Source organism: Procambarus clarkii, chromosome 58 (genome assembly GCF_040958095.1).
Source record: "Procambarus clarkii isolate CNS0578487 chromosome 58, FALCON_Pclarkii_2.0, whole genome shotgun sequence".
Classification (NCBI taxonomy): Eukaryota; Metazoa; Arthropoda; class Malacostraca; order Decapoda; family Cambaridae; genus Procambarus; species Procambarus clarkii.
The window spans coordinates 20,008,286-20,029,243 of record NC_091207.1 but is presented as its reverse complement, the minus strand read 5'-3'; the positions used below and the strand labels follow the sequence as shown (position 1 = coordinate 20,029,243).

Here is a 20,958-nt window from a genome sequence, read left to right as displayed (position 1 = left end):
TGATACAAAAGTAAGTTTGTTTTTGGGGTGACAAGAAGTGACATATGTAATTTGCAAAAGATACATGATGCGGGGATTTTAAAAGCAGTAGATATTGCCAAATTATCTCCCAGTGTGTGATAGCATTTATCAAAATCGGAGTTTAGACAAGCCACGCATAGCAGTTGATTGGAAGTGTGTTGCACAATCTTGTTTAATTAGTTTGGTTTCCATTTGGATTGGAACAGTTTTGGTTTACTGGTATATAATTTGCATGTACTACACGTGGAGTTGGCACGACTTGATTGATGGTTCATGCGTTATTTTGTTTTTTGTTTTACACTGAGTGTATAGGCCTTTGGTGCTTATTCATATAGTAAAAGATGCATTGTGAATGTGGCTTAAGCATTTTATATTTCTTTTGGGAATCTGACTTTAAAATATGATGATGATTTACAAGGTCATAGTTAAAGGTATACCTATCTTGTCAAAGAGTATGAAACTCATTACGTTAAGATATTCCAAAAATGGCTCTATTTTCAGTGAAGTTTTTCTTGCTGCATTATCCTTAGCAAATTTCTGTTTGCTCATAATTCAAGTGGGATGAATAAAAGTCAAGTGTCGCTAATTTTGAATGTCTTAAACTATAGGAACATAGACCCTGGAGATCAGTAAAATACGGTATATGCTGAATTATTTAAATACAGTATATTTAATAAAATCAGATATGACATTTTTTTTTAAACATCTGTGGGTATACTAAAGTTATTTGAAGAGGATGAAACCTTTTGCTTTGTAAAATGGATATGCTATAGTTTCCCAAATCTTGATGATTGAAATAGTAAATCTATTGTTTGGTTTTATGTTGTATAGCGCTAAAGAACTAATGGAACAGTGTCTGGCCTGATAGCTTAGTTGCAGTTTAATACAAGTTGAGTATAGATGAAATATTGCACACTCACTATACATGGCATTGGTGTTGAATTGTTTATACAGTGGTGAGACAAGTGTTGCAGTTTGTCTATACGTTTTACGTATGAATTATACAGTATATTAGTACATATATAAAGTACAGTTGTGGAGTTCATAGTACTGTACACAATTATACTGGAAAGCTATACTAGATTTTGTAGGTCTTTATATAATGGTGCAAAGTTAAAGAATTTATATTCAGCATGGTAATGAATGTAATATATAACACGTACAATATACCAGAGTAATGTGACCGTGTTCTGAACTTTAAAATGTGTTCTTTCAATATACTGTTATTAATATATATATATATAATAGATACCAATCCAAATTGCCTAATCAGTACAGCGACAGGCTTGCATTTTGCAGGTTGCCATGCATCCCATGATGGTCCGATCCTTTCCTGCATCCTATACCAGTTTCTTGTATTCGTATTCCTTCTGGGTGCTATGTAGTTGTACTGGTTAGCACCTCCTTCTGATAATTATTTTACCTTTTAATACATATGAAGTATTGAGTATGTTACCTTGTGATGATTTTGGGGCCTAATGTCCCTGCAGCCCAATCCTCGACCAGGCCTCCTGGCAATTGGTCAATTGGGACTGTGCACAAATAGTCGGGTGCATTTGCTTATACTGTATATGTTTGCATGTGCGTATATACAGTACAGTATTCTTACGTGCATACGAACTTAAACCAAGGAACTCGATCAAAATATTACCATTTCCTGTCTTCTGACACTTCAAAGTTTAGACAAATTACAACAAAGTTTGTTACAAATAGGAAAACTGGATTTTTGCATACTCGAAAAGTGTGTTCACTGTCATCACACCTCTTGACAAGCTATGCTGGAGTTAGTTTATTGATTTTTCTCTTACTGCTTCAATTGTGTTTGTAATTGCTTGCTTGCTTGCTTGCTTGTCCTTTAATACACTTGTATATAAAACAATGATTACTTGATGGAATAATAAAACTTTCTGTAAATTCTGTATGGCAACCAGCTGATCTCGATTCAGATTTTTTACAGACATTATCAGTGCATAAATCCATTATATTTTAAAGTAACGTACATGGCTTTCTTCCCTTCATCTTATCTGGATAGATAGTACTGTATTACTCTAATTATGAGCCATTTTTTTTGTATTTTTTATCCTCCAGCCACACTTTATCATAACTTTCTGCTTTCGTGTGTGTGTATAACTTGCATCGACAATCCATGATTTTTTATTTTCTTGATTTTCACTTTATTTTTCATTCTGAATGCATATCCAGTACTGTGGCAAATTAAGGAAAGTTTCAGCAATCAATGATACTTTAGCTGGCCTTTGATGCATTATTTGCCGGTATTTTGTATTCATTGAGGGAAGAGTTAAGTAGAAGCTTCAGGACCATCAAATACTTTTTAATGGTAGAGACTTGAAGTAGCACTTGCTGGTTTATCACTTACAGCAGTTTCAACTTGCACTGGGAAGCTAAAATATGTAGAACAAATAATCATTGTGTCAATGTGTATCCTTGGGTAAGTATTAAAAAAAGCCAAGTTGATATAACAAAAACAGATGTCGGTGTTTCTGCAAATAAAAAGTGGCAGTCGACAGGCGTGTTGTATTGTGAATGTATCTAAGGAAAAGAATACTGTACTGTGTTAATGCATTTATAAACAAAAAATATTTGACAACATTGTTATTCTCCATTTCACATTTATTACATGGGGTGTTCAATTGGTTCCAGCATATGCAGACTTTTTGTTGACTTTTGAATTACCATAAATAGAATTATGGTATGATTCACCCATCTATATTTCCCTAAACAGTAAATCACTGCAGTTTCTCTCACGACAATTCTATCTGTACTTCAAAAATCCTTTGATGTACATTTCTCAGCACCTTAACATTTGCTCTTGCAAGCTTTTTAAATTGCATTTTGTTAGGTAGAGTAAATTCCAGAAATCTCTTTCAAAATAATCCTATATACAGTATCTTTGAATTATTTTAGTGTGACAAACAATGTATGCAGTGTGTCATTATGATGGTAGCTATACCTGTTCATTTTCAGTTTGTATAGAAACATCAGTACAGTACTATATATTTATATTTAAAGTGTTGACGCTGTGATAGGTTCTAACTTTGGTTAGAAGTTTTCCAGTTGACTTGCATTCAGTGTAAGTTCAAAGTTCCTCTACTACTATTTATTGTTATTGTTTATTGGATCACATAAGTGTAATGCTGTGTAACATGATTATCTACTATATTTCTAACAATTAGTGCTTAGTTTTGCCTCTTATATGCCCCCGCTCCCCATACCTTTAATATAGTGAACCCAGTATATATTTAAAGACTGAGGTCTCTACCATGTGCGAAGAGCTTCTCAATTAAACAGAAATCAGTATCGTAAAGTATCAATGATATAATTGTCTGGGAATACCCAGTGCATAGGTTCGAATCCTCATCACGGTACGGATTTTCTCAAGTGAAGTTTGAATACCGGTTTCATAATATATTTAAAGATAATGGAAAAAAAGGAGAGAACTCTTCCATGCATATTTCTAATTGAAAACCAATTTCCATATAATTTGAAAAACACTCAAATAAAACCTATCTCAAAGTTCGAATAGACCCGTACAAAGAGCTTTACTTGTACCTAACTAATATACTTAGCTCTTAATATAATTTTAGAGCCCTTAAAAAGACTATAAACTGCAATTTTTAACAAAAATGTACCAGACTATAGGAAAATTTGTTGATCTGCAAAAGGTCTTAGTCACTTTTTAACCATATAACAGCCTCCATAAGTTGCATCACTGGCACCTTAGTACATTTGATCTTAAAGTGATGTACACTCATATTGGCTTAGCAGTTGCTCTTGATAATTACCTTGCCTTATTTCAGTGGCAGACACGCATAAGTTTCTGTAGATGCTAGTTCGCCTACTACCAATTTATATTTGTATTCCACAGGGTGGTATACCAGTTTACTTTTTCTCATTTACATCAATGATGTACCCAATACCATTTGCTGATAATCATAATTTTCTTAAGTACTAACCAATTTATCCTAACAAGAAATACTGAATGAATTCCAAATAGTTCACTTGGGGCTGACTAGCAAACCCTTAACATTGAAAAAGACATCATAATGTCAAATAAGCAAACAGAGGTAAGGATAAACAATACCCAAACAGAGCATAGCAGAAAGGAAGTTCCATGGAATACATGGAATCAACAAATTTAACTTCAGTTAACATGAATATAAAAAACTATTAACTTCATGAGAAGCAAACCATGTTTGAAGATGCAAGACTGACTTTGCTGAATCTTAAATGGTAATCCATTAAAGGATCCTATACTAAATAATTTCCTCCCAAATACTGTACTGTACTTCATTTAATTTATTTAAAAGTAGAAACAGACTTGGTACATAATTAAGAAAGTTTATTTGTACACTGCACCAAGTTGGGCAAGTCTCATAGTCCGTCATCTTAATTAGGACAATTATTTTTGCTTTTAATGATACTATTCAATACAAAGTGTACAATTTTAACTTATTTAAAACCAATACTTGCTACAGAATCTAAGGTACAGTATGTAAACCCATCATTTGCAATCAAACTGTAGTTTCTGCTTATATACCGTATGTTAATGAAATACATTAATACATAATTGAGCGAGTATTAAGTATATCTATAATTTACAGTTTTGAATTTGCCCTGAAAGAAGAGTTTATTAGGCGGTGCCGCTCATCTTGTAGGTGAATATATCGCCATAGTAGCATGCATAACACCCACAATAGGAAGAAAACCTGCTGGGTTGTTCATCCTGCCACAGCTAGGACTTAAACTGATATTTAAACTACTTAATAACACTTTCACTCCCTCCACGAAATGGACTGGACGGACTTCGACTTTCTCCAGGTGAATTCGACGTTTTCGGGTGACCCAGCAGCAACACTGAAAAGTGTATACTCTTTTTCGCTGTCCTGACCTTAATTTTCGATGTACAGATTTCATTTTTATGCCGATGTGTTCGCAATAGAATGATCTATAGGAACATATAAGATCATATGTATATGTCACCAAAGCATGAGTTAAATCACACAAAAAGCTAAAGAACTACATCGATCACTAGCCGTGAGCTCCAAACAGCGACGAAATGTTTCTATTCTTTTCAGGGTTGTCAACTCCACACTTGTCCTACAGCGTTAAATTTGGTATCACTGTGATTGCAATTAAATTCCCTACACGGACATATGCATATAAATATAGAATCATGATCGCGGCCCACACCAAGAGTGTGTGAAGTGGGCGAGAACATTCGCTTTGTCAACAATACAATAGTCTTTCCACTAAGTTACAATACAATGCCGTTCTCCCAAATAGCCCATGTGCTTATTAGAGAAAACGGAAATTTAATGGCAAACATTTTCATACTATCCCCAAGTCGATCGAATAAGAATTGGATTTTATACAAATATTTTTTAATCGCGCGTAAATTTACGACGCTCCCGCAACTCGTGATAAACATGCGTGTATTTACGCGTCGTTTATTTACGACCCAGGGTTAAGATAGTTAATCAAACAAAAAGATTGACATTTTACCTACTCCAAAACTTACGTTATCTTGCAGATGCAAAGTGGGGGAATCTTTTTAAGAACAGTGTCTATAGTTGACAAAGTTTTTTCCAAACTTAAACTGTGTGGGGTTTCATATTCTATACATTTATAATGCCTCTGAGATTGGCACAATCTCTTGGGTGGTGGTCAAGGCGGTGTCCATCACTCAACCACGGATTCTGCATCTCATCTGAGGCAAAGTGAAATTGACACCAGTAATTCCATCTATCATCATACTATCATGCAAGAGGAGCCACACATCTATGGATCATCCAATAAAATCAGCAGACTTCTAGATGTTACTACTGCTCGGCTTAGACTCTGTTACAGATATCTCTGGTAATTCTCATTATCTGCCGATGTAGATCTGACCAAATGTAAACTGTGTCGACAAAATTATTCGCACACCCTCCGTCACTATGTGGTGGAGTGCGAAAAGATACGTGAATTTAGAGACAATTCTATAACCACTGTTCCAGCGATGTGTAAATATTTCATTCAAAATGATCTGCTACTAGAAATTTTAGCCAAATATTCCCAGTTTGCTAACTGTAGGTAGTAACTGAGTTATTGTAACCTATCCACCGCTGCCCACTGGATGGGGGGCGGTGTGCAGGACAAACGTATAAATTTTGACACTAGCTCTCCACATATGTCAGTTGCTTAATTTAGAACCTGTACTTGAGGTCGATCTCGAACCCATTGTTGATGTGACGACTTATATTGAATTTTGTAACTAGCTCATCAAGATTGTAACTTGCTTAGCTAAATGAATTGTGGAGTTCAGTCCCTGAGCCCATTATGTGCCTCTGTAACCCTTTCCACCACCGCCGACAAGATGGGTATGGGGTGCATAATAAATGAACTAAACTAAACTCCTCTGCTGAGCTCTTGTTTCCATCTCTAACCTCTATGGGCATTTTAATTAAATATTTGCTGTTAAATATATATATTGGTTAATGATACACTTAACTGAATTAACACTGCAAATTTTCCATAACAACTGTGCTATATTATTATAGATACATTAATTTTAAGAATCAAACGTAATTTCTGTATGTGATTCACAGCCTTATAAAACACAAAAATAGTGATATTATGTAACTGATAATGGAAGATGGATGGGAAGGGGAAGAATCCCCCTTTCCCATTTCCATTTTTACCTCCTCTTCCCCCATCTCCCTTATCTCTCCTCATTCTGCTCCCCCTCATTCCCCGCCACTCTTAGAGATTGGTTGTTTTATTCAGTTGAAGAAACCAATACAAGGAACTATGAAACATATTACTGTGCTTCACTATTTATTAGGATTTAAGGACATGTAATCAAGAAAGATTCAATGCAGCGACCTAATAATTTGAGCAGGTGTTCTCAGAGGTACTAAACTCATTAGCATCTGCCGAGTACCTCGAACATGATTCTGGTGAGCTCAAAGGTACGGGAGTAACAGTTCCCTTGGAAGTCGTCCATGTCGATGCTCCACACCATCACACCAGCCAGGTTGTGGTTCTTGGCGTAGTTTGCCTGCAACACAAGAGGTAAGGAAATTATCAAAAGAAGGCACCAAACCGGGAAGGCTATGTAGCACCATCAAAGTGCGAAATAATCAGAGGGCGCTAATATCACCAAGAATGCCAGTATGAGAACAAAAACGCAGAAGGCGAACGATATCAAAAGTATCCGATTCACCTAGAATTCTATCGAGGGACATATGACCGCGAGGGGCGGTCGGAAAGCAAGACACGCTCGTCCTGGAAGTCAAGACATTCAACAAGGATATGCACAACTGTAAGAGGGACAACGCAATTCGGACAATAAGGAGCAGGGCGGCGCTCCATTAAGTGACCGTGGGTTTAGCGACTATGGCCAACCCGCAGCCGTGCCAAAGCAGTTTCCCACCACCGGTTACGGTGGCAGGAGGAAGGCCACGGGGACACAATACGTTAGAGAGTACGCAACTTGTTACTAACCACAGAGGACCAACAACCCTGCCAACGGGCAAGAATGGAAGAATGAATAACAGGATAAAAGTCGGAATAAGGAATACCTTTACGGGAGACGGGACAAGAGCGGATAGCTTCCCTAGCGGCAGCATCCGCACGCTCATTGAAAGAAACACCAATATGGCTGGGAACCCAGCAAAACTCTACTGATTTAAATTTACTAGAAATAAGAAACAGCCAATGTTGAATCTCTATGACCACCGGATGTACAGGATTAAAGGAGCCATGATGGCACTACGAGAGTCGACTACAACCACAAAGGAGGAATGAGAATGAGAAAGCAAGAGACAAAGAGCATAGAGAATAGCATAAAGTTCCGCCGTAAAGATGCTAGCCTCCGAAGGGAGGCGACACATAAGTACGGTCAGGAAAAACAACAGAGTAGCCCACACCGTCCGCAGACTTAGACCCATCGGTGAAGATGGAAATAGAGTGGAAGTGCAAAGAAAAGTGCTCAAGGAAGAGGCTTTTCAGAATTGTAGGAGGGTAAAGGCTTTAGTAATAAAAGTCAAGGACGTACAAAACTTGGGAAGGGGGACTCTCCACGGAGGCAAGGAAGGAACAATACGAGGAGAAACATTAGAAATATGAACAAAGAAAATCCTGTAAGCGAGATAACAGGACAGAAAGTGGGAGACGATGAAGAGGAACAGGAGCTACAGGAGGAGGAAAAGTCAAAGCACGACAGAGGCGAGAGGAAGGATGTTGTAAGGACCGCACAAGACAGTGAAGACAGTAGCGATCACGGCGGTCCCGAAGAGAGAGAAAGCCAGTGTCAACATACAAACTGAGGGCGGGAGTCGAACGAAAGGCACCAGAGCCGAGACAACCCAGTATGGTGCAAAGCATCAAGACGGCGAAGAGTAGAAGGAGAAGCAGAAGAGTATGCAGGGCAACCATAATCGAGTTTAGACAGGACGAGAGAGGAGTGCAAATATTGGAGTGTGCGCCTATCCGCTCCAAGAAGTATGGGACAAAACCTTAAGTAGGTTAAGGGCCTTAGAGCATTCAACTCGGAGGTAAGAGATATGGGCAGACCAAGACAAACGAGTGTCAAAGACTAACCCCAAGAGCTTTGCGGAATCCCTGTACACAATGGGATGACCATAAAGCGACAAAGAGGGACGAAGAACGACATGCTTCCGAGTAAAAGTTATAGCACAAGTCTTAGACGCAGTGCAACACAAGAGGGTTGCAACGTTTTAACTCAACGCGTCAACATCTCTGCCATTTTCTAAGCAGAGAGAGAATTGCAAGATTCTATTTTTTTGTGTGTGTTGCTGGGGATGATGTAATACATGCTAAATATAATTGGTTATGACTGATAATTAACTATTTATATCATATGAATACAAGTATATAGGTGTATATTTTATATAATAGCATTTAGAATCTTGTACCTTTACATATCTTGTATCTTGTGAATCTTGTAAGATTAAGGAAACTACAGAGAGCCTATTGGTCCACATGATGCAACTATTTATACACAGCTATTCTCACTCGTATCCTAATTCAATCTATTCTATAAAAGGGTCCAGTTAATTTAATACCAATTAGGCTAGTTGGTATAGTTTTTCTCTGCGTGTGTATTGCCGTATTCCTCTGTCTATCATCATGCACGAAAGATACATCGGTAACCTCAACTACTTTGATCACTAGAGCAACTAAATTACCGCCACTACGTCAGGCCATTGTCCTCTATCCCATCCTCAGGCCAGGCTCGCTAGAGCCGCTATAACGCAGCTATAATGTATCTCAGGTGTATCACCACTCATACCACCACCAACAAAGTTGTTACTAATCATGACAAACTTGAAAGTTACTTAAAACTACTTAATGCCGCCACCACCTTCGTCTTTAATCAACACAAGTACTTAACAGTGACCGGCGACGAAGGATTCCGGTCACGGAAGTTAAGACGGGAGTTAAGTATATCACAGAGGGGGAGGGCGAAAACATGGCCGACTTCCACTATTCACTGGAATTCTCTATGAATGACTAACAGGAACGCATAGATACACCAGATGGACAATTTAGTTATATATATATACTTATCTAAGTTCCAATATAAAAATCCTAATCTATCTTCCCTATCAAAGGCAATAGAATATCAACACTTGTGATGTCAGAACGTAAGGTACCAGTACTCATTCAAGATACCCAACACTACACACTAGACTCCTGTCTGGACTGAGACCTCCCTGTGAAAGCCTCGTAAGTCAAGCACCATCCCATGTCCCTACTCAAGTCACCTCAACAACTGTTACACGGCAGCCGTCCCACTCCCCACCCAGACACATTTGTCAATTTTAACATACGGTGTATTAAAAATTGGTTTGTTCTCATACATGAGTTATTATTATTATACATTTAATTTTTGTGTAAAGTTAGGTTCTGTTGGCGATTATTTGTATTTGTGGTACTTGATTGAAGCGTTTACAGCGTTATGGTTCGAATAAAAGTTGTCAGCGAAGCACTTGTTCCGGAAGTGTTCGGATGTCATCAGTTGCGAGACGTATGTAAACCGTTTTTCATTCATAAACGGGGTTTGGCGGGTGCATGGAATGGACTCAGGCATGTATTCATGAGGACGGGCTGCATTCTCAGACAGTCCGTTCTCATAAACAAAGGCCAAGCCCTCCTGTTTATCAACGAAAAACGGTTTACACACGATTCACATCTGATGTCGATTGAACACTACTCGAACAAGTGCTTCGCTGACGACTTTTGTTCGACCCACAACGCTGTAAATGCTTCACCCGCATACTACAAATAAAAATAATCGCCTTCAGATCCTAAACACCTAGCCTAACCTAAATATGCACAGTATGCTAATATATATAGAGAGAAAATTCCTATTTTGAATAAACAGCAAGTTAAAATTTATGAATGCGTCTTTAGGATCTACCGCTGGATGAAATGGATTTGACCCGAGGACGGGTTCTGTTGTTAAATGATTTGGCGGGTCGTATTCCAGGGAAAATTAAGATTAAGCACCTGCCCGAAATGCTATGCGTGTTAGTGGCCTTACAAGAATGAAAGAACTCGTGTATATATAAATAAAATAAAAAGTAAAACAAAATGAGGATAGGCTGACACACGACTCGACTCACAACTGAGGACGTTTGAAGATTTCTCGAACAGTACTTCGCTGCCGATGTCTGATCGAATTGGAACTCTGTAACTGCTTTACCCAAATATTTTAAATACAATTTTTTGCCAACGGAACCTAAACGCTAAACCTACCCTGACCTACGCCTAACCATATATATATATATATACCTTTAATGTATAATAATATTAATCTATATATGAGAAAGCCTATTTTAGGTGCACAGAATATAAAAATTTATGAACGTGTCTTGGGAGAGTGGAGGACGACCGCCACTTTAACGAGTCTGGCTTGAGGGCAGATATTGTCCATTGGGAGGGGAGGAGTTACCGTACAATGGAAGCGATACATTCACTGCCTTCTTAGTAAGAAAACCATCTTATCTTGACACGGACGGAGGCGCTGTTATTGCAGGAGCATCAAAGGCTTGTGGTACGCGAAACTATGTTACCTTGATAGTGGCATGTGTTGGTTGTTGCAGGAGCACTGGCTAGTGTAGTGTTTAGTGGAACCACTCACCTTGATACCGGCAGAGGTGCGGTTTTCGTAGGAGCACCATTGACTGTCACGATAAGTATGAGGCTCGTTCATGCCTGCAGCAGTCTCTATCACCCAAGCATCTGGCTCCGCCGTCTGCGAGTAGCAGAGCTGGGGAGGAAAAAATCAGAAGTTATAAACTTAGTTGTTTAGCCAAAATGTCCGGGTTTTTTCCAGACACGGAGGGATAAAACTGAATAATAGTTGTATTTGCTCTTATTAAATTAATGGTAAACACGAATCGCAGAATTCTTGCTAGAATTAATTTCTTGTATAATGATTTACTAGTGAAATATATAATTGCTGTGAATTGCAGGCGATGAGTCACAATAACGTGGCTAAAGTATGATGACAAGACCACACACTAGAATGTTAAGGGACGACGACGTTTCGGTCCGTCCTGGACCATTCTCAAGTCGATTGAGAATGAAACGTCGTCGTCCCTTAACATTCTAGTGTCTGGTCTTGTCATCATTGCTGTGAATTGTCTACCTCGTTGATGGCCAACGTGCCCTCTGACTCGGTCCATGGCCCTGGTTGACCAGGATTGCTGGCAGGAGAGTAGTAATCAGTCTGGGTAGGGTCATCCAGGGTCCAGCAAGTGGCATAGAGGGGCACACCCATTGCGATCTTGGTGCTCGGCATCCCTCCCTCTATCCAGTAGGTGATGGCAAAGTCCTATAACAGAATTAAAAGGCGTCATCAGTTGGCTACATGCTGTAATAGGAAGTAGAGAGGGACATCAAAGCATAGACACTAAGTTTATATCATCTTTCACTAAACATTTGTAGCAAAATTTTGACAGATCCTCTTCTCATAAATGGCTGGGTACGTTTCCTTTCACCTAATCCTTTTGATCACCTTGCCGTAAATAGGTACCGGGGAAGGCTGTTGTCGTTTAAGATTCAGCTACTGGGAACAAAAAGTTCCAAGTAGTACGGGCTATGGTGAGCCCGTAGTGGACTTACCTGATACAGGATCGGTGCGTGTGCCCGGGGAAGATTGATAAAGATTAAGCCACCCAAGAGGTGGCACGGGCATGAATAGCCCGTAGCGCCCGGGGAAGTTAGTTGTTTGCCTGTATAGGTGCACCACACCACCACCACACCCCCAGCTCGCTCCACCTCACCACACGTCATTCAATAATGACTATTACATAATTCTTCTCTCTTTCTGTACATATTTATGAGTTTAAATATTCAGCACCCAATATAAAATGGTTGCCCATCTAGTCACAATCCAGACCTAGCAGTACTTAACGTAACTGACTGGCTGACAATCAGGTTATTAATACTCTGTACTTGGCGAAAGATTTACCATGAGTAAAATAACTGTGAGAACATTAAAATTGGATGATTTTAACACTGCACTGTAACTTGTTGAAATGATAAAATACATTCACCTTCAACAATGGGTAGTTTAACCTTATGTATTAAACTCTGGTGAGTATAATAAGAGTAAATTTAAGAATGGGTAACTTACAGAAGTTAAGTAACATTTGTAAATGTTTTACCGTGGGTAAATTAACAATATGATTACAGTAACACTGGACACGTTTAACATTGTACTGTAACTTAGACAATCGAATATTAAACGCAGGGTATAGTGTTTAATGCCCCTGTTGAAGCCAAACGTTACAAATAGGATGTTACAAGAAGACACTACTCACGGAGGAACATTGCCAAAGTAAACTGCACTAAAAGTAATTAATTAACACGATTGTAGTAGTGAATAGCTGAGTGGGGAGGACGGACGGAGCCCCTCTCTCCTCCCCCTCCCCTGTTTTTTTAACAACATTAGCACACAAAGAGAAGAAGGGTACAGAGGACCTTTGCGAAGCGAGCCGAAGGCCCTGGGGGAGACGGGGAACGGTATTTTGACCAACAGTGTAGAGGAATAAGCAGGGGGCACAAATGGATGGGCCTAATACTTGCATAATTTGGGGGGGTAGAAATAGCCTAAGCTACTCTATCCCTTTGAGATGTATTTATTGCTTATCTCAATAAACATACTTGAACTTGCATAATAAATGAACTAAACTAACTACTGGTGATTTTATATTGCTTCAAATGCAACATTTGCAATATTTAGTATATTAATGTTGATTTATTTCCACACGTTCATATTTGATGGACTAGAAAAAGCAAATTCAGATCACAAAATATTGACGAAAACATCGCAACATAACTTACGGCGTTGAGGAAGGTGTTGCTGTCAGTGTCGGCGGAGTAAGCGGTGAGCCCAGAGGCGTGGTGAACAAAGTTCTCCCACACTCCATGGAAGTCGTAGGTCATAATGTTAGCAATGTCAACCTGCTCGGCAATGCCCGGAATGTCATAGGCCTCGTCGATCACGAACTTTCCGCCAGCCAAGGCGGCTGTCAGGGTCATGTTCTCAGCGTGCAGGGCTTCACGAAATTCACTCAGCAAGGTCACAAAGTTTTCCTGCACACAAAAGTATTGTTATTAGCGTTGACCAGACCACACACTAGAAGGTGAACGGACGACGACGTTTCGGTCCGCCCTGGACCATTCTCAAGTCGATTGTGGCAAATAAAGTCGATTCTTGCAAATCATCGCCTGCATATTGTTATTAGCGGATCACATCGGTAGGAGAATTGACTAGGTACTAGGATTCTATCGAACTCAGGGTCATTGTGTTATGGTGCAACGTTTATTGGCATAGACTTGCTACAATGCAACGCTATGCATGTTAGTGGCTTTGCAGGAATGTCAAAATACCAATCTTGAGTAATCTCGCCAATCCATTGTACCTTCTTGTAAATTATTATCATAATAATGTTGAGAACGTCAACACCACATGATCCACACCTCATAATTCATGCACATGCACTCAAAAGGTAGGCAGCTATACCTCATTACACAGAAACATTGGTAGATGGGTTTCGTAAACATTGTACTAAGGGTCCCGGTATTACAGACATGTTCGTTCTCGACACACAATAGAGAATTCCGGGTTCGAATCCCAGGCAGGACATAAATGGTTGGGCACTTTTCCTTTCCCCCCTTAATGCCTCTGCTCACCTAGCACCTCGATAAAAGCCACTAGATACTAGAGAATTCATACTTTCCAAATACATTCTCTAGACACCTGCTTCATCCCGAAGGGAAGGGAACTATGAGGGGGAGGGTGGAAGCGCTAAGCCATTACGATTATATAACAATTGGAATGGATCTAGATAAGGATTTATGGGACGGGGGGAAGGAATGGTGCTCAACCACTTGTGGACGGTCGGGGATTGAACGCCGACCTGCATGATGCGAGACCGTCGCTCAGTCCAGCCCAAGTGGTTGGACTGCTTCATCCCGAGCATACTAGCAAAGGTAGACAATGTGGCAAATAAATTAATGAGATTTGTGTATGATAATTAATATATGTCGCGCTTCGAACAAATATGTTTTTTTTTCAGTAACATTTTAGACTTAGTTTCGTTGAATATTCTTGAATTTAAAATAGAAAAGCCAGTTATAATTTAAATAAATGAGAGATCTAGACACTGCCCCTTAATTACAAAATAAACTTTAAATTATATTTGCAACTACATTGTTGAAAACTTTGTTGAAGAAAGCTTAAGGTGAAAAAAGGTTTTAAGTAAAAAATTGCACAGAGCATGCACGATGAAGCAGTCTGAGAGGCATAGTTTACCTTGTCTTCAGGCACGCCGCCTCTCTGGGTAGGGTACTCCCAGTCTATATCTATACCGTCGAAGCCATGCTCCTTGAGGAGTGCTAAGGAGGTGTCGACGAACGTCTTCCTCAATGCTGGGTCTCCTGCCACCTGGGTACGTGATGGGAAGATTATGGCAATTATGAGGACACAAATACAAACATTTAATGGCAACTATTTGTTTTCAAATAAATACTGAATGTCAAATAATGTATTGACTAAATAATTTTAAGTCGGAAAATTATTTAGTAGGCTACATTTCAATCAAATGGATAAGATTTTTGAGTACTAGTTCGTCAAAGAATTTTTACGTAGACTTTCAGCAGCCAAGAGAGTAAGCAATATTACTTGGATAACGCTTGTAAATTAATCCAAAGGTTATGCAAGATCTGTTATGAACACATTAATGACACGCTAATCTAATGGAAACAATACGGGGAGTTTTAAGATTGATTATTGTTCATACAAAAAATAACGGACACTATTTCAACTAATGGCAACCTTTAACCAGCTTGATTTTGATCCAATACACTTTTGTTTTGCCAAAACCCAAGTGTCAAACAGCCTGACTGCCATAGTGTGTGTGTGTGTGTTCATGCAGCCAGCTCTCGATTTGTCACAACGTCTCAAAAAAAGATTTACTAGATTACCCGAATCTAACCTGACCGACAGTGCGATAATTGAACGAGCTGCTTTGTTTACGGGCTATTCATGCCCGTGCCACCTCTAGGGTGGCTTAATCTTCTTGTTATAGATTCAGCTACTCGGAACAAGTTCCAAGTAGCACGGGCTATGGTGAGCCCGTAGTGGACTTACCTGGCACAGGAGCAGTGCTGTCCGCTTAATCTTTATCAATCAATCAGCTGCTTTGAATTATAGCACATAACATTTTGATGTTTGGGAGTTTTAGTCAAAATATTATGAATTATTCGAGATGATGATAGGTTGTTCCTGAACCGGACGGGTGAGCTTCAACACGTCCTCTCAACTAATACGTCCCATTTTGCACGTTCTGGTTCACAACGTACAAATTACAAAGTCCCACGAGAAACAGTGGCTCACAAATATTCACGTTTTCTATCTCATCAAGATTGTAACTTGCTTAGCTAAATGTAACTGAGGCCATGATTGTCTCTGTAACCCTTTCCACTGCCGCCCACTAAGATGGGTATGGGGTGCATAATAAATGAGCTAAACTAAACTTATTACTCGGTAGGTTAGGCTAGGCTAGGTTAGATTAGGTTATGTTAGGTGGGTTGCTTGGGTTCGTGTGTTTCTGGTTCGGTTAGCACGTGGTATTTTGTACTGTGTGGCAAGTCAAGAGAACGGACAGTGTGTGCAGTACAATCACCTTGGAGAAGTTTGTGGAGCCTTCGTTCCAGCCACCGACGCTCAACAAGGTTACCAATGCAGGATTTTGTTCCTTGAGGGCTGTAAACCTGTCATAGGCGCACTCTCCACCGTTCTCGCAGAGTTCATGGAATGGGTCGAGTACCTGAGAGTGAAAACACCAAATTTAATCATGTAATGTTAATTAGATATATAAACTGTCACGGTCAAAGAAAACAGAATTTTTATCCAAACAGCAGACACAAATTCAATTGCATTTTGCACAAGAGTTCCTGAGAATATATTATATATTACTGTACCTGGATCTGCCCAGTGGAATTGAGGCCAGCAAATGCGAAGATAAGGTGAGAGCAAATTCTGGTATCTATGTCCCCCACGTCAAATTTACCATTACCGCTGCGGTACACGGCCCATGACTCCAGGTAGCACACCACCACACACTCTGCAGGCAAAGTATGATGAAAGATAACGATGAAAGAAAGAGGGCTTTTCAACACCCTCCCAGCAAGCATTATAAATATTGCCGGAATAAAGGTGAATGTATTCAAGAGGCACTCTTTGCCAACTCTGCAGGCAAAGTATGATGAAAGATAATTGTCATCAGGCTTTGAGACTGTGATATGCACCATACTGTTCGGTGGATAACGGTATATACTGTTCGGTGTATGGTATATGCAGCATATCTCGTGGGAAAAGTGGTGCGTACTTAAAGTATAGAAAGAATGGCATATATTTCATCAAGGAAATAATTTATTTCTACTTTTAAGATAAAGTGTGTAGTAGGATGAATATCATAAGGTTTTGTTCGTACATTTATCCAGACTGAAGTGATGGTTATAATAACGAAAACACAGTTTAACACAGTTCAAGTTCAAGGACACAACTGCAGTTTAACACTTTTTTTTGCTGGGATGATGCAGTAAGCTAAGGGATTCCATGTATAAATCAGCAAACATAACAATAATTGCCAGAACCCCTTGCCATGTCAAATTGGTAACGATGGAATTAAGGGTCAAAGCAGACTTGTCCGGTAAAGCTACATAGGACAATAGTTGTAATGTATCCATAGGAGGGTGATACCATTGCAGGGTGAAAGAAATTCAGTCACATTGGAGGGCACTATTTTTCAACAATCTCAAGGTTTAGTTTGTTGGAACTTTGATAAGCAGCTTAGCTGTATTCTTCTTCTTCATCTTAATATCCCTAATTATGTGTAGTCAATTACCATAATGATTAAGATGTGCACTGCTAATAGCACTCTAACAATTTAGACAAAGATTCTTCTAAATCCCCAGCAAGGCTATGAAGAATGCTTGTTATATCAAAGGAGACTAGGCGCATTGCTATGTTGAATTTGGGATCTTGGCTTATTTCTTTTTCTATTCGTAGAGGTTAGTATTGTATTATTAAGAAACAAATATTTAATGTTTGCTAGGCTAGTGACCACTTTGAGTAACATTAGTAATTGGGAACTGGTGATCTTTAATTGCTTAGCGAGTTCGTATAGAATAACTCTGACAGAGAATATCAGTGAAGTTCATTTATGGTGTGATATTCACAGGTTTTAGTACACCCATCTATAGTTAAAACTTGATGGCAGGATTAGATTGAGGTTTAATGCTTTGTAAATGTGACATCAGCTATAAAAGAGTGGAAGGGAACTATCAGGAGAAAGCGCCAAGTCATTACACTTCTATAGCATTTGGGTCAAGATAAGAATTTGGGATGGAACGGGGGGGGGGGGGGAGGGGGGGTGGAAATTGTGCCCAGCCACTTGGACGGTGTGTGTGTTTATCGAGTTTAGGGATTTGAGCAGAGATGCCACAGTCAACAAGTATGTTGTTTGAATAAAGACAGAATTTGTTGTAATTCAAATAGATGTTTTTTCTGGGGATGGACTAGACATATGTAGGCAATGTGAATTCAAATATCGTACGAGGATGTATGGGGCCTAGTATAGGTCTAAAATGAACTTTGCAGAGTAAAGTGTTCAACTTCCTTCTCAAATGAACGAGAACCTTAGAAACATAGAAAGGATTTATATCTGAAATATTGACATACCGTAACTCATTTGGTCATGAGAAAACATGATTGCAAGAGAAATATATATATAATATATATTATTTATCATTATGTGTGTGTTTAATTTATATTATATAATCTTAAATCATTCAAATATATCAATTGCCTAATATTTACATAAATTATGGCGAAAATGTCTGTGTAATTTATTTCACTGCGTCTGAAACACTCGAGCACAGCCACAACAGACATCCAGTCTCACAGAACACAATTTCCCAAATAAAGTGAATGACTAATCAGACGCATGTTGTTGTTATAGATTCAGCTACTCGGAACAAGTTCCAAGTAGCACGGGCTATGGTGAGCCCGTAACTTACTTAGCACAGGAGCTGGGCAAGTTGCACGGGCTATGGTGAGCCCGTGTTGGACTTACCTGGCACAGGAGCGGTGCACCCTCAATCAGACGCAGGGAAACTTGCTTAATATAGGGAAAATCGAACGACGCTGCCTGTGCAACCTGTCCTACAAAGAACGTCGCTTTTCGCTCGTATGCGTTACATAAGGCCAACAATTTTCGTACTATAAAATGGAAGCGGGTGGCGAAAGTGACGTACTGTCCCATTTTCTGTTTTAGGTCCTCTGGTAGGTTAGGAGACGACAGTTTGTATTAACCATTTTCTTGACGTTGGCAAACATTAGGAGGACGGGCTGGCCTGTGAAACAAGACATTATACATATATCATTCGGTTGGACATAGTTGTAACAAATGCTCATAACGTTAGAAAGAACCAACGAACCAGTTAGAGTGAGCGTGAGGGCGAGTAACGTAATCACTGTCAGGAACTTCATGACGATGGCGGGTAGATGCCTGCGGCCGCTCCCTTAAGTACTTTTCCACCTGCTCGTTATCTGTGCATAGTTCACAGGTACTGCTGACTTGCAACATTTTGTCTTCCATGTACATACATGCGTATAGGTTCTATTTTTATGCAGGGAAATTCCTGCGCGAGCACTAGGTCTCTGGCTGGCTCACTAAATGGTATTCCTTTCTGTCTCAGGCAGTTGATGAGTATTTATGACGCCTGTGTTGGCTACAGTAAGGTTATGTCCAATGTGTTTAACAACTTTCGCGCTGTTAAATCTCGGTTGAAAGCTTATTTGGTTTGTAACTCTGCACTGTGTTAGATAATGTTCCAGTGGTCTGTTGTGCTTCGCTCCACAAAATGCTGACTTTGCCTAAGTTCTTCTGGAACATGTAAGTCTATTTGCCATGCACATGGGAATCTAAGCCTGATGCGATGCAAATGCACTTCTGTTTTTCAATTATACCCTTTCTTTAAAATCAGAGTTCGTAGTTGGATGAATTCTTGTATCAACCCGCAGATCCTGACGTTGTAGCTGTTGCATTGTGGTCACTGTACATCTTCTGCACCGCTTTATAGCTAAATATTTTCTTAATCTGTGCTAGTCTCTGTTGTATGTAAATGTCTACATTACCTCTCTCTTGGTTGCAAGTTTTTCAGTTTCATCTGCTGTGTCATTTCCTTGTATTCCTACATGACCTGGCTTCCAATTGGTAAGTATTCGACGACCTTGCCATTTGAGGGTTTGTATTAGTAATAACACTCAAATGTTGTTATGCAAGTGGTGTTCTTGCAAGATTTCAGTAGCAGTTCTCAAATCCGTATATACGATAACTGGTTGTTGGTATTCAGTAAGGACATGTTCATAAGCAATGTTGATGGCTAGCATCTCTTGTTTATGAAGTTGAGTAGCCGTTTGAGTCTCCAACTATAGAATTTTCTGCCTTAACTGCAGCTCCAGATTCTTATCTACTGATCTGTATGTGAAGCTGTCTCATACCAGGTTTGCTTCTGCATTCATTAGTGCGATGATGAAAGCAGACGTTTCAGGAAGGAAGAATGCGTAGCAGGAAGGAAATGCAGAATAGAACCAATGAAGAGTAGAGGTGCCATGGGCACAGAGAACGCTGACTGAACATCAGAGGTCCACAGCTTTTCAACACCCTCCCAGCAAGCATTATAAATATTGCCGGAATAAAGGTGAATGTATTCAAGAGGTACTTAGATAAGTTCTTGCAAGAAGTGTCAGACCAACCAGGCTGTAGAGGATATGTGGGCCTGCGGGCCGCTCCAGGCAACAGCCTGTTGGACCATGTTATCGCAAGTCGAACCTGGCCTCAGGCCGGGCTCGGGGAGAACTACTACTCCCAGAACCCTTTCCAGGCATGCTCCAGGTGGAGGGTTAGTCTGAATTTTTTGTTTTCCTTGAAGAACGATAATCTTAGTCTGCTGGCAACGATTCGCAACAGGTTTGCATAACGAAGTCTACGCGCTACACTGTCATCTACACGTCGATAGTGATTGTATTTGTGATATCTAATGTATTAATTGTGTTTGTTGTACAGTGGGTCCACCTGTTGCTAGTGAAAGCTATTTTGTCCCGAGATAGTGCTCCATTGATTATATCTTTTAAGTGTATTGTTTCTTAGCGTATTCAGTGTCAATATACAACTCGTCCTCTCGAATACTACGTTGCATTTTCACGTATAAATCCCCCTAACGCCAAAGGCTGATATAATAAAAATGAAATTTGCTCGCAGTATAGACGTGATGTCCCATTTTCTATTCCGAGTCCTCAGGTCAGGCTCACGCAATTTAGTACATCAC

The 20,958-nt window shown here is 39.6% G+C and overlaps 2 protein-coding genes across 2 annotated transcripts in view; one reads left to right on the top strand and one right to left on the bottom strand.

Moving 5' to 3' along the window:
• Positions 1 to 6,845: 6,845 nt before the first annotated feature.
• LOC123767949 (acidic mammalian chitinase) lies at positions 6,846 to 19,198 on the bottom strand. The gene is made up of 8 exons (XM_045758145.2): positions 19,066 to 19,198; positions 16,546 to 16,688; positions 16,248 to 16,391; positions 14,876 to 15,007; positions 13,402 to 13,653; positions 11,702 to 11,887; positions 11,192 to 11,320; positions 6,846 to 7,081 (listed from the first exon to the last, which is right to left on the bottom strand). The coding sequence occupies exons 1-8, from the start codon at positions 19,115 to 19,117 to the stop codon at positions 6,947 to 6,949; spliced, it is 1,173 nt and encodes a 390-aa protein (XP_045614101.2). The 5' UTR covers positions 19,118 to 19,198; the 3' UTR covers positions 6,846 to 6,946.
• The window catches only part of LOC123767950 (chitinase-3-like protein 1), a 29,958-nt gene continuing 19,984 nt past the window's right edge, over positions 10,985 to 20,958 (top strand). The window contains exon 1 of the mRNA XM_045758146.2: positions 10,985 to 11,104. The gene's annotated coding sequence lies outside the window, so the exon portion shown is untranslated. The remainder of the gene's footprint in view (positions 11,105 to 20,958) is intronic.

Coding starts and splice junctions, on each gene's coding strand:
- LOC123767949 (XM_045758145.2), bottom strand. CDS start 19,117: ATGAAGTTCCTGACAGTGATTACGTTACTCGCCCTCACGCTCACTCTA. Junction 15,008..16,247: donor GCTCCACAAACTTCTCCAAG/GTGATTGTACTG, acceptor TCACGTACCCAG/GTGGCAGGAGACCCAGCATT. Junction 11,321..11,701: donor GCACGTTGGCCATCAACGAG/GTAGACAATTCA, acceptor TTTCCTCCCCAG/CTCTGCTACTCGCAGACGGC.